The sequence below is a fragment of the Polyodon spathula genome, chromosome 12 (assembly GCF_017654505.1).
Source record: "Polyodon spathula isolate WHYD16114869_AA chromosome 12, ASM1765450v1, whole genome shotgun sequence".
Taxonomy (NCBI): Eukaryota; Metazoa; Chordata; class Actinopteri; order Acipenseriformes; family Polyodontidae; genus Polyodon; species Polyodon spathula.
In genome coordinates, this window is record NC_054545.1 from 42,557,112 (window position 1) to 42,571,087 (window position 13,976).

Genomic DNA, 13,976 nt, shown 5'->3' on the forward strand with positions numbered 1-13,976 from the left:
AAAAAAGGCCATTTAATTTCCATCATCCAAGCTGTACAATTCTAAATGAGAAATGCAAGTAAGAAGTATTACTGACTGGCACTTGTAGTGTAAAATTACCAACCTCTCCCAATGGGAAACAGCAGACCGCTACAGGCCATTTGCTTTGAGAAGATTCATAACCGCATGAAGTGTGAGCAATACCATAAAACAATTAATTCCCAAAAGTGCTTGCAGCAGTAATTCATATTATCCACATTTTATAGTAAAAAAAAAAAAATTACAGGTATAAAATATACAGTTTTCTGTTTTTACAATTTGTTCAAATACATCGGAAATTTAGTAGTGACGCTCCAGAGCTCTCTTTGGTAACAAAAATTAGAAAATTTCCTCATGGTGCTCGGTGCCTCTGTCAGGTATACGTTACCTGGGCAAGGTGTTCAGTGCCATTTGAGCTACATAGTGTGCCTGTGTTTATTATTCATTCATTTATTTATTGATTGAGTTTTTATATGCGTGTGTATAAATACACAAGAAAGGCCTGGCCGTCCTTCAGTTGAAACGCCGCACGGCGCTGTCGGAGAAGTGTTTCAGAGATCTGTAGAAAGCAGAGGGAGTTTCCAATATTTGGGCAGAACCTCTTAGGTGACTTAAAGAAAGGCTAGCCCCAGGATGATGCTACATGGTGTGAAATGCTTTCAGGAACAGTGGATTTGTTTTCTGTTATACAGATGTGACTGGTCTAGTCTATAGTGGTAACGCCACTGGTTTGTAAAACAGTCGTAGCAATTAGCTGTGAGAAGGGGATTTTAGAGAATAATTTCCCTTTGGGCTGCCGCTGGGATATGTGACCCAGAAAGAAGCCTCTTGATTCTCCACTGGGGATGGTTCTGTTGTGTAATAAAGGTCTGTGTCACGGCAGTGCAGTCCCATTGTGACACAGTGCTGGATCGAATACCTTTCCTGCTCATCAGGTAAAGATTGATAACCAAGCATTTCGTTGCTCATAAAAGGCAGAAGAGTCAACATTACTCTGGCTACTATAGAGACTGAAAGCTGGACTGCGGCACTAAAAGAACAATGTGACACTTCCAGAGACTGCCAGTAAGTGATCTTTGTAAGCCAGGAGGTGCAGCATGCAGGACTGCCAGCTCATTCAATCACATTCAGTGAGCCCCTTCTCCTGGCCAGTCTGCTCCCCACCTGCACAGCCCTGCCCCTCCCTCCAGTCTGTTAGGAGCCAGGCTCCCTTGCCCCACTCCAGGGCTCTGCCAGCCCCAGGTATTCGGGGTTCTCTGCTGTGACGGTGGTGATGCTGTTTACCTGTGCAGGTGTGGGCCTGCCAGCATGGTCCATGTCCCAGTAGTAGGGGTTATCAAAGGCCGGGGAGGTGCTGCCAGGGGACCCCTGCGGGCTCAGGTATTCTGGGTTCTCCACTGCGCCCCTGAACCCGTTGGGCAGACGCTTGCCTGCTTCCCTCGAGGAGCTCTGCCGGGGCACAGGGCACGGCCGCTCCAGGGTCCAACTGCCCTGCCGTGCCTGAGCCAGATTGCTGGAACATGAGCTCCCGTTCGCCTCATTCATATACTCTGACAAAGACAAGCAAACAGCAAGTACTGAGAGCTGACAAGACACATACAGATAGACACAGACACGAATACAAAGAGATAGACTCAGATACATACAGACACAGACAGAGATAGACTCAGATACATACAGACACAGAGATAGACAGCAGACTTACCAGGCTGGGTGAGTGTGGAGGCAGGGTTGATGTAGCCGTCGATCTCCACGTCTCCCTCAGTGTCCAGCCCCAGGTTTAGTGTAGGGTCCTCACAGTACCGTTGCGATGTGCTGTTCTCTCTGCAGGGGGCGTTGTGGGGCAGTGGCCCTACTGCCCCATCTCCCTCCAGAAACACAGAGTCTGAGTACCCCCCTGCAGAGTGCTGGGAGACATTGCGGCCCAAAGAGGGGTACTGACTCCACCCCCCTGCTGACCCGGAGGGGTACTGGCCACGCCCACCACGAGGGAGTGTGGGGTACTGGCTCCGCCCCAGAGTGCTGACAGAGGCGTACAGGCTCCTTCCCCCTGACGGCCCCTCCCCCTCCAGAATGAGTTCATTGCTCTATGGAACAGGAAAGTCACCATTGGAGAGCTCTCACAAGTTTCCACACAGCATTAATTAAAGACACCTCTGAACTGGGCCGTAGACTGTTTATTCAGATTTTGCATTAGAAGCAGTCATGTCTCTGTGTTCTAGATCACTCCCACATTAGAGGTGATCATATCCCTCTGTTCTAGATCACGCCCACATTAGAGGTGATCATATCCCTCTGTGTTCTAGATCACTCCCACATTAGAGGTGATCATATCCCTCTGTTCTAGATCACGCCCACATTAGAGGTGATCATATCTCTCTGTGTTCTAGATCACTCCCACATTAGAGACGGACATATCCCTCTGTGTTCTAGATCACTCACCCCGTTCGATGGGACCCTGGTTCTCCTGCTGACAGACGGTTCTGTTCCGGTTCCGAAGAAGCCCGGCTGGGGGATGAGGTACTCCTCAGCATCCAGGAGCTCCTTGATGTTCTCCTCCTCCTCCAGCAGCGTGCGAAAAAACTTACTGTCCACCGGACTGGCCAGATTCATCTGCTCATCATTCTGAGAGAGCGAAAGTAGAAGAAAAGGTCGAGGGTCTAGGCTTGGACAAGCACTGCTGTAATCATCAATGCAATGTCAATGCTTACTACAATCCAGCTCTCTGCAACTCATGCTCAATTGCCCCCCCAGTCCCCCCCCCACCTGGATGACCACATATCGGGGCGGGTCTCGCGCCATGCCACTGAACTCTGTCACCAGCTCTCTGAACCTGGGCCGGCTCTCTGGGTCAATCATCCAGCCTGAAAACACAAACAGAGAGCCTAAGATTCACCTGGAGCTCAACTCAGACTAACCCAAAACACAGCAGGTCAGTTAAACACACAGCCAGGGAGTGGCCTTGCAAGGTGATACTGAGGTCCACTCACACTTCACCATGATCATGTAGACATTGATGGTGCAGATCAGGGGCTGGGGGAGGCGCTCCCCCCCCTCTAGGAGCTCTGGGATCTCTCGAGCTGGGATCAGGTCATATGGCTTCGCTCCGAAAGTCATTAGTTCCCAAACGGTGACCCCTGGAGAAACAGTCCATTGTAATGTTACTTTAATCACTATGGGAGTAACGTATTTCCCATTTTTAGCATTTTCCTATGCTAACACATAGAGCTATGATTAAAAGTTTTGCACTTCCTTATAGAACTCATTTTGTTTCATAAAGTCAAATGAAACCTCCAGAAGTAACATCTTGAATTACACACTGCTTTGTAGTTTTCCATATACATAACGAGAAAATGAAAAATCTCAAATGAAACACTGTACTACTATAATGGCTTCCAGTAGACTTTTGCGATATCATTTTGTAGTTTCTTTGATTATATGATGTTAAATAAAGTATCTAAATTATGATCAGATAGTTTTTATTTTTTAATTATGTCTCAATCCTAAAATTCTAGGTGATGCAGAACATTTAGCCACAGCTTCAGGTAACACTAGTGAAACAGCTCTAGTCAGTACACTGCATACCGTAACTCCAGACATCACTCTGGTGTGTAAACTTCCTGTGTAGAATCGACTCCAGAGCCATCCACTTTATTGGGACCTGCAGACAAAGAGGCAGGGATCAGTGGGCTGGCTCACAACACATTCTTCATCACTGACCAATCTCATTGCTTACAGGCTGCCTCGAACTGTGAAAATAAGCACCGGATACCACCAAGAGTAAAGGGTGTCCCCGTGTGGAGCCACACCTCTCTCGATCATTGTTCATCTTTGTTACTCGGTTCAGACATTGTCCCAGCTCGTACCTTCCCTCCGTCAGCGTGGTATACCGTCTCGTCAATATCCAGCAGTCGTGCGAGACCAAAATCGGTGATTTTCACGTGGTTGGGGTTTTTCACCAGCACATTGCGGGCTGCCAGGTCTCGGTGCACCAATCGCACTTCCTCCAGGTAACTCATCCCCTGGAAACACAAAGACTGACTGTGACTCCCCGGAGCCCTGATTCTTACAACACTCAACACATCAGATAGATATTTCTTTAGTGACCACTTAGAACCGACATGATCACTGTTCTCTCTCACAACCTCCCTGTGTGTGTGTGTGGTTCGTACCTTGGCGATCTGCACACACCAGTTGAGCAGGTACTGAGAGCCGATGTGGTCCTTGTTCTCTCTCACGTAGTCCAGAAGGCAGCCATAGGGCATGAGCTGAGTCACCAGCTGCACTGTGGAGGTGAGGCAGATCCCCAGCAAGCGGCACACGTAGGGACTGGCAACCCCCGCCATCACGTACGCCTCCTAGTGGACAGAGAGAGGGGTTACCACCTCATACATGCACACACACCCTCTCGCACACACCGCCTCGCTCTGCCACTCACATCCAGGATCTCCTTGTTGGCTTTGGGCGATGTGTTTTCCCGCAACACCTTGATAGCCACAGGGATCTTCACATGCTCTCCATCCGGAGCCCAGATTCCCTGCAGAGGAAAGGAGGAGATGAGAACCAGATGTTCTTACGCAACAGGGAACTCTGTTATACAGCATGGCTACACACAGCACAGCTACCCGTTACACAGCACAGCTACACACAGCATTCCACAGACTGTGCTCCAGCCTGACTGCAGCTCTCACCTTGTACACGGTCCCGAATGCCCCTGATCCCAACACTCGGACCTTCTTCAGCTCCGTCTCCTTCAGGATCCTCATCTGGGCCTGGTTTGGCAAGGCGCCGCTGGGGGTTAGGGGTTCCACCAGCTGATGAGACATGACATCGGGTCAGAACCAACCTCGGAGACCTGCACACTGATCAATACTAACCCCCCAAGCCCCCAACCCCCTTGTCCACTGTACCTCGTGCTCCTGCAGTAACCTCCTCAGAGTCTCCTTCCTCTTTAGATGTTTGCGTCTCCTCAGGTAGGTCACCAGCAGCGCCAGCAGGATGAGGAACAGCATGACCCCGCCCACTGCAGCAGCGATGGAAGTGCCTGGGCTGGAGAGGAGGAGAAGGTATGAAAACTGAAATCTGATTGCAGGAGGTATGAAAACTGAAATCTGATTGGAGGAGGTATGAAAACTGAAATCTGATTGGAGGAGGTATGAAAAGCCATCCGGGAGACAGAAGAGGGTCAAGACAGCTGGGTTCAGAGAGGCAAGGACAGGAAAAAAAAAAAGAAACTTCGTCAAACACAACCGCCAGAAATCAAAATGTCAAACAAATCTGAGCCACTTCAAAATTTGGATGACCAAAACCAGCATCAAAAGAACGAAAGGAACAACTTCCAGAAACTATGAAGGAATGAAACAGACTAACAGAAGTAGACTAGGTAAAATAGAGAAAACATCCACAGAGAAAGGATGGTTATTTTTCAAAACAATTACCTCCCAAAAGTAGACAAATCAAGACCTAAAACAAAATGGCTAACATGGTTTAAAAGATCAATAAAAAAATATCTAGAGAAAAGTCTCTTTACAGAATGATTAAAAGGGACCAAGAACAAAGTACACAGAAAGAGAACTTGGAACTGCAAACGCAAGTCAGAAAGGAAGATACAAAGGCCAAGAGAGAAATAGAAATGAACATTGCTAAGGAGCCTAAAACCAATTCTAAAAGGTGTTTCCAACATTACAACAGCAAGAGAACATTCAAAGAGGAAGTAAAATGTCTAAGCAATACAAATAGCAAAATCAGAAATAAATAGCAAATATATTAAATGATTACTTTTCACAAGTTTTTACAAGAGAGGATACGGACAACATGCCCCACATGTCAACCTGTTCCTATCCAGTTTTGACTATCCAGGCAGAAGTGTTAAAGGGACTACGAGCTCTTAAAATAAACAAATCCCCTGGGCCGGATGAGATCCTCCCAACAGTACTCAAAGAAATGAAAGAAGTTATTTACAAACCGCTAACCAAGATCATGCAACAGTCTCTTGACACAGGGGTTGTACAGACAGACTGGAGACTTGCAAATGTAATACCGATCCACAAAAAGGGAAACAAAACCGAACCAGGTAACTACAGACAAATAAGCCTGACTTCTATTATATGGAAACTTATGGAAACTATAATAAGATCCAAAATGGAAAATTACCTATATGGTAACAGTATCCTGGGAGACAGTCAGCATGGTTTTAGGAAAGGGAGATTGTGTCTAACTAACCTGTTTGACTATTTTGAGGATGCAACATAATAATGGATAATTGCAAAGCATATAACATGGTTTATTTAGATTTCCAGAAAGCTTTTGACAAAGTCCTGCATAAAAGGTTAATTCTCAAACTGAATGCAGTAGGGATCCAAGGAAATGCATGCACATGGATTAGGGAGTGGTTAGCATGTAGAAAACAGAAAGTACTGATTAGAGGAGAAACCTCAAAATGGAGTGTGGTAACCAGTAGAGTACCACAGGGATCAGTATTAGGTCCTCTGCTACCTAATCTACGTTAATGACTTAGATTCTGGTATAGTAAGCAAACTTGTTAAATCTGCAGATTACAAAGAAATAGGAGGAGAGGTGAACACCGTTGCAGCAGCAAAGGTCATTCAAAATGATCTAGACAAGATTCAGAACTGGGCAGACACATGGGAAATGACATTTAATACAGAGTAAGGTACTGTGAACTAAGCTTTAAAAATACAGCACTGCCATTGTACTGTGATTAACAGCAGACAGGAGTTCATAACAGAGGCTTGCCTCCTCTGAGGAAAAGAAACCTCTCTGAGCTCCTCTCAGCAGCCAGAATTGTTAATACAGGAATGTGGACTCTAGGGTTTGGGCTAAAGTGTCATTTTGTTTATTTACATTTTAGACAGGAATTTAGTTTTAGTTATATTTTTTATTATTATTGTCTTTTTCACTTTGAAATTTTGAGGAGGCGCTGCCTCCCTTCCCTCCTCCTCCTCCTCTGGTCTATGTGCTTTTACCCTGGTTTCTGGTTGATGGGGCAGCCCTTCTCATCCAGCATGGAGCACCTGTAGGGAGACAAGATGGAAAGCATAATAATTCACAAGCAAGTCATGGACAGAAACAAAACAAACTGCTACAGACATGAGTTACTTTTGGATTGTGTGTGTGTGTGTGTATGTGTGTGTGTGTATGGGTGTATATGCGGTATGTATTCATGCGTGTGTGTGTGTGCATGTGCGTGTGTATGGATGTGCATGGATGTGTGTGTGTGCGTGACTCACATATGAGTGCAGTTGCTCTCACAGGACTGGCACACGTTGTTCTCATTGGCATATTTCCAGATGGTGACGAAGTCCTCCCCCTTCACCCCGCTGGGACACTTCTCCACACAGGACAGCCCGTCCTGGAAGTGAGCACACTCTACACACTGGTGAGCACCCTGCCAAAAGAAAGGTCAGAGGTCAGGCTCTCCCCACAATGCACTCCCCCGCCTACCCCGTGCCAGGGCAGCCCCCAGGCTGCAGTCTTACCGGGCCAGTGCAGGTGTAGCTGTTGTTCTGCGGCAGACACTCCGAGTGGCAGGAAATACAGCGGGAGCCATTGACATGCTCCCGGATATCCCTGCACAGAACAAAAGCAAACCCTCATCAACGGCAGCGTCTAGGGCTTCTCTTACAGTCAGGGCAGTGCTTTAGTATTCTCTCCTCTTACCCCTCATGGACGTTACATGACTTGACGCACTCCAGTCCACGCAGGAAACCATCACAGGAAACGCACTGGCTGGGTCCTGGCCCCCAGCAGCTCCCATTGGTGCAAAGGTGGTGACACTCCCTCCCCTCTGCCGCTGTATAGAGGAACAATCCAAAATCAACCAATCAGAGAGCCACATGCAGATGAACCAGCGACAAGAGGCATGCTACAGGAGGAGCTTAGGAAGAGGAATTAGCTGACAGCACAGGTAGTGATGTAGAGGAAGCTGTCATACCACAGAGCTCAGCTGCTTTGTTCGCACTCTGGATGACCTCTGGCTTCCTGTTCTTGAAGATGGACTCCCAGGGGATTGTTGGAGTGTAGCACAGCCTGGGGTTCTGGTGGATCAGAACCAGACCGCCACTGACCTCCTTCAGTGAGCGAAGGCCCAGCGCCTCAATGTTCAAGTTCTGAATTCCCAGCGCAAACACACCTCTGGAGAGAGAGGGAGAGGGAGAGTGAGAGTGAGGGGGGCAGTGAGGGAAGAAGGGATGAGGAGAGATCAGAATGAATACAGAGTATCAAATCAAATTTAAAATGACTTCACCTGTATAACATGCGTCCACGAATCACAGCTAGGTTCGCAAAGACACTCAGATCGGTCCAGTTATCAGGCCAGGCTTCGATGTAAAGGAAACCTGAAAGTGAATCAGACAGCATGGAGACAGGGCCCTCAATAACACAGTGTGGAGACAGAGCCCCTCAATAACACAGTGTGGAGACATGGCCCCTACCTAAGACAGTGTGGAGATAGGGCCCTCAATAACACAGTGTGGAGACATGGCCCCTACCTAAGACAGTGTGGAGACAGGGCCCTCAATAACACAGTGTGGAGACACAGGGCCTCTCAGCTGTAGAATACACTATGTCTGGAGTAGGAAGCTCTTACCTGTGATCTCTGTGAGGCTCTTGAACACATTCAGTTTTGTCGGGTCCAGGGCTGATGTGTTTGTTGCTGGATCACTGAATACAATAAAAAGAAACATTAACGAACACGGCATTTGATTTATTTTCTCAGTAAGAATGAGGGTAGTGCTTGGAAGTCTCACCCCTGGAAAGTCTCGGGCAGGAAGGCCAGGTCTCCGAAGATCTTGGAGCATCTGGCGAAGAGCTCGATGTTGGAGGAGTTGACAGCGAGGACCCCTCTGAGGGACTTCATCCCGAGTCCATCACAGACTGAGGAGCACAGGAGTCAGCAAGGGAACACACTTATACACAATCACAGTGCAACCACATGCAAAAGGTGCTTACCTTTAGGACATGGGCCGTTGCACTTCTCACACTTCTGCTCCCCGTTCACTATCACCTCCTGAGTGTCAGGCTGGCAAACCAGAGTGCAGGAGCCCACAGTTGTGGCAAGATAGTTATCTGGAGTGAGATGAGAAAAAGTGAGTGAGAGAGGGGGTTAGCGTAACTGACAGAGGGGGTGGGATTAGAGAGAGTGAGAAGATATAGAATGAGAGAGGGGGTGAGCGTGACAGAGGGTGAGAGGGGGTGAGAGGTGAGAGGAGAGAGTGAGAAAGAGGGAGGAGAGGGAGTCAGAGGTGGGGTGAGGGGGTGAGAGGAGAGAGTGAGTGAGAGAGGGGGTGAGAGGTGAGAGAGTGAGAAGATAGAGAGTGAGAGAGGGGGTGAGAGGAGAGAGAGTGACAGCAGGGAAGAGTGAGAGGTTAAGAAAACAGAAATAAGAAAGGAGAGAGCAGGGACAGGAAGTGACACGTGGCAGACTCACATGGGCACTCAGTAACGCAGGTGGCTCCGAAGCTGTACTTCCTATACTTGTTGGGCTCTGATTGGTAGGTGACAGGGTTGTAGACGGTCAGGGGCGGGCAATTTTCCTTGCAGGTGCCGCTGTCATTGAAGTGTCGGCATGCCTGAGAGAGAAGCAGAGTAGGGCTCAGACACAACTACAGCAGCACAGCGTGGGGACAATCAGACACAACTACAGCAGCACAGCGTGGGGACAATCAGACACAACTACAGCAGCACAGCGTGGGGACAATCAGACACAACTACAGCAGCACAGCGTGGGGACAATCAGACACAACTACAGCAGCACAGCGTGGGGACAATCAGACACAACTACAGCAGCACAGCGTGGGGACAATCAGACACAACTACAGCAGCACAGCGTGGGGACAATCAGACACAACTACAGCAGCACAGCGTGTGTGAATGCAGGGAGGTCAGTGTGACACTGTGTGAATGCAGGGAGGTCAGTGTGACAGTGTGTGAATGCATGTGTGTGAATGCAGGGAGGTCAGTGTGACAGTGTGTGAATGCAGGGAGGTCAGTGTGACAGTGTGTGAATGCAGGGAGGTCAGTGTGACAGTGTGTGAATGCAGGGAGGTCAGTGTGACAGTGTGTGAATGCAGGGAGGTCAGTGTGACAGTGTGTGAATGCAGGGAGGTCAGTGTGACAGTGTGTGAATGCAGGGAGGTCAGTGTGACAGTGTGTGAATGCAGGGAGGTCAGTGTGACACTGTGTGAATGCAGGTGGTCAGTGTGACACTGTGTGAATGTGTGACATGTGTGAGGGAGGTCAGTGTGACAGTGTGTGAATGCAGGGAGGTCAGTGTGACAGTGTGTGAATGCATGGTCAGTGTGACAGTGTGTGAATGCAGGAGGTCAGTGTGACAGTGTGTGAATGCAGGGAGGTCAGTGTGACAGTGTGTGAATGCAGGGAGGTCAGTGTGACAGTGTGTGAATGCAGGGAGGTCAGTGTGACAGTGTGTGAATGCAGGGAGGTCAGTGTGACAGTGTGTGAATGCAGGGAGGTCAGTGTGACAGTGTGTGAATGCAGGGAGGTCAGTGTGACAGTGTGTGAATGCAGGGAGGTCAGTGTGACACTGTGTGAATGCAGGAGGTCAGTGTGACAGTGTGTGAATGCAGGAGGTCAGTGTGACAGTGTGTGAATGCAGGGAGGTCAGTGTGACAGTGTGTGAATGCAGGGAGGTCAGTGTGACAGTGTGTGAATGCAGGGAGGTCAGTGTGACAGTGTGTGAATGCAATGCAGGTCAGTGTGACAGTGTGTGAATGCAGGGAGGTCAGTGTGACAGTGTGTGAATGCAGGGAGGTCAGTGTGACAGTGTGTGAATGCAGGGAGGTCAGTGTGACAGTGTGTGAATGCAGGGAGGTCAGTGTGACAGTGTGTGAATGCAGGGAGGTCAGTGTGACAGTGTGTGAATGCAGGGAGGTCAGTGTGACAGTGTGTGAATGCAGGGAGGTGACAGTGTGTGACAGTGTGTGAATGCAGGGAGGTCAGTGTGACATGTGTGAATGCAGGGAGGTCAGTGTGACAGTGTGTGAATGCAGGGAGGTCAGTGTGACAGTGTGTGAATGCAGGGAGGTCAGTGTGACAGTGTGTGAATGCAGGGAGGTCAGTGTGACAGTGTGTGAATGCAGGGAGGTCAGTGTGACAGTGTGTGAATGCAGGGAGGTCAGTGTGACAGTGTGTGAATGCAGGGAGGTCAGTGTGACAGTGTGTGAATGCAGGGAGGTCAGTGTGACAGTGTGTGAATGCAGGGAGGTCAGTGTGACAGTGTGTGAATGCAGGGAGGTCAGTGTGACAGTGTGTGAATGCAGGGAGGTCAGTGTGACAGTGTGTGAATGCAGGGAGGTCAGTGTGACAGTGTGTGAATGCAGGGAGGTCAGTGTGACAGTGTGTGAATGCAGGGAGGTCAGTGTGACAGTGTGTGAATGCAGGGGTCAGGTCAGTGTGACAGTGTGTGAATGCAGGGAGGTCAGTGTGACAGTGTGTGAATGCAGGGGAGGTCAGTGTGACAGTGTGTGAATGCAGGGAGGTCAGTGTGACAGTGTGTGAATGCAGGGAGGTCAGTGTGACAGTGTGTGAATGCAGGGAGGTCAGTGTGACAGTGTGTGAATGCAGGTGAGGTCAGTGTGACAGTGTGTGAATGCAGGGAGGTCAGTGTGACAGTGTGTGAATGCAGGGAGGTCAGTGTGACAGTGTGTGAATGCAGGGAGGTCAGTGTGACAGTGTGTGAATGCAGGGAGGTCAGTGTGACAGTGTGTGAATGCAGGGAGGTCAGTGTGACAGTGTGTGAATGCAGGGAGGTCAGTGTGACAGTGTGTGAATGCAGGGAGGTCAGTGTGACAGTGTGTGAATGCAGGGAGGTCAGTGTGACAGTGTGTGAATGCAGGGAGGTCAGTGTGACAGTGTGTGAATGCAGGGAGGTCAGTGTGACAGTGTGTGAATGCAGGGAGGTCAGTGTGACAGTGTGTGAATGCAGGGAGGTCAGTGTGACAGTGTGTGAATGCAGGGAGGTCAGTGTGACAGTGTGAATGCAGGGAGGTCAGTGTGACAGTGTGTGAATGCAGGGAGGTCAGTGTGACAGTGTGTGAATGCAGGGAGGTCAGTGTGACAGTGTGTGAATGCAGGGAGGTCAGTGTGACAGTGTGTGAATGCAGGGAGGTCAGTGTGACAGTGTGTGAATGCAGGGAGGTCAGTGTGACAGTGTGTGAATGCAGGGAGGTCAGTGTGACAGTGTGTGAATGCAGGGAGGTCAGTGTGACAGTGTGTGAATGCAGGGAGGTCAGTGTGACAGTGTGTGAATGCAGGGAGGTCAGTGTGACAGTGTGTGAATGCAGGGAGGTCAGTGTGACAGTGTGTGAATGCAGGGAGGTCAGTGTGACAGTGTGTGAATGCAGGGAGGTCAGTGTGACAGTGTGTGAATGCAGGGAGGTCAGTGTGACAGTGTGTGAATGCAGGGAGGTCAGTGTGACAGTGTGTGAATGCAGGGAGGTCAGTGTGACAGTGTGTGCAATGAGTGTGTGAATGCAGGTGGTCAGTGTGACAGTGTGTGAATGCAGGGAGGTCAGTGTGACAGTGTGTGAATGCAGGTGTGAATGCAGGGAGGTCAGTGTGACAGTGTGTGAATGCAGGGAGGTCAGTGTGACAGTGTGTGAATGCAGGGAGGTCAGTGTGACAGTGTGTGAATGCAGGGAGGTCAGTGTGACAGTGTGTGAATGCAGGGAGGTCAGTGTGACAGTGTGTGAATGCAGGGAGGTCAGTGTGACAGTGTGTGAATGCAGGGAGGTCAGTGTGACAGTGTGTGAATGCAGGGAGGTCAGTGTGACAGTGTGTGAATGCAGGGAGGTCAGTGTGACAGTGTGTGAATGCAGGGAGGTCAGTGTGACAGTGTGTGAATGCAGGGAGGTCAGTGTGACAGTGTGTGAATGCAGGGAGGTCAGTGTGACAGTGTGTGAATGCAGGGAGGTCAGTGTGACAGTGTGTGAATGCAGGGAGGTCAGTGTGACAGTGTGTGAATGCAGGGAGGTCAGTGTGACAGTGTGTGAATGCAGGGAGGTCAGTGTGACAGTGTGTGAATGCAGGGAGGTCAGTGTGACAGTGTGTGAATGCAGGGAGGTCAGTGTGACAGTGTGTGAATGCAGGGAGGTCAGTGTGACAGTGTGTGAATGCAGGGAGGTCAGTGTGACAGTGTGTGAATGCAGGGAGGTCAGTGTGACAGTGTGTGAATGCAGGGAGGTCAGTGTGTGAATGCAAGGAGGTGTGTGAATGCAGGGAGGTCATGTGACAGTGTGTGAATGCAGGGAGGTCAGTGTGACAGTGTGTGAATGCAGGGAGGTCAGTGTGACAGTGTGTGAATGCAGGGAGGTCAGTGTGACAGTGTGTGAATGCAGGGAGGTCAGTGTGACAGTGTGTGAATGCAGGGAGGTCAGTGTGACAGTGTGGGTCTCTCGGTTTCGGTCTCTCTTACCAGGCAGTCAGTGTCTTTGGGTCCAGTGCAGCCGGCGGCACATTGCTGGTGGCAGCAGTCACTGGAAAGGGATCCCTTACAGCGCTGGCAGCCAGAGGCACACTGGTGAGTCACTGCAGAAGAAGGACAGGCACTGGCATTGATACAGCAGCGCATAAAACACGTAAAGCATTAACACCTATGCAATTTAGCTAAAATAAAACACATCTAACACACAGTGAATAAGACAGACATAAAGACTGTGAGACGTGCAGCTACACATGAGCACAGACATGTAGATAGAAATGTGCTCTCACAGAGACAGGCAGACTGTCACACACACTCAAAGACATACAGAGACAGGCAACCAGTCACACAGACACACAAGGACACGGGACTGAGGCAGGACACACTCACATGTCTGACAGTACTTCTCCCCATTCCCCCAGCAGGACTGATTACAGGCTGCAGAGCACGATGCACCTGAGGGAGAAAGAGAATTTTCTTGCATTCCCAACCTAACATT

The 13,976-nt window shown here is 49.5% G+C and overlaps 1 protein-coding gene across 1 annotated transcript; it reads right to left on the reverse strand.

Annotated features, from left to right (window-relative positions):
• On the reverse strand, positions 1 to 13,972 carry LOC121324586 (receptor tyrosine-protein kinase erbB-2-like). The gene is made up of 23 exons (XM_041266649.1): positions 13,868 to 13,972; positions 13,472 to 13,584; positions 9,467 to 9,608; positions 8,989 to 9,105; positions 8,787 to 8,913; positions 8,627 to 8,700; positions 8,285 to 8,375; positions 7,973 to 8,172; positions 7,699 to 7,831; positions 7,518 to 7,608; positions 7,269 to 7,426; positions 7,005 to 7,052; positions 4,929 to 5,067; positions 4,710 to 4,832; positions 4,457 to 4,555; positions 4,191 to 4,376; positions 3,885 to 4,040; positions 3,604 to 3,679; positions 3,009 to 3,155; positions 2,785 to 2,882; positions 2,461 to 2,643; positions 1,724 to 2,105; positions 1 to 1,568 (listed from the first exon to the last, which is right to left on the reverse strand). The coding sequence occupies exons 1-23, from the start codon at positions 13,959 to 13,961 to the stop codon at positions 1,213 to 1,215; spliced, it is 3,333 nt and encodes a 1,110-aa protein (XP_041122583.1). The 5' UTR covers positions 13,962 to 13,972; the 3' UTR covers positions 1 to 1,212.
• Positions 13,973 to 13,976: the final 4 nt, after the last annotated feature.

Bases quoted from the DNA above. Each gene is read 5' to 3' on its own strand.
- LOC121324586 (XM_041266649.1), bottom strand. From the start codon at position 13,961: ATGCAAGAAAATTCTCTTTCTCCCTCAGGTGCATCGTGCTCTGCAGCC. The intron at 9,609-13,471 runs GTAAGAGAGACC...CTTCTCTCTCAG, and splicing joins CCAAAGACACTGACTGCCTG to GCATGCCGACACTTCAATGA. The intron at 8,376-8,626 runs GTAAGAGCTTCC...ATTCACTTTCAG, and splicing joins GAGCCTCACAGAGATCACAG to GTTTCCTTTACATCGAAGCC.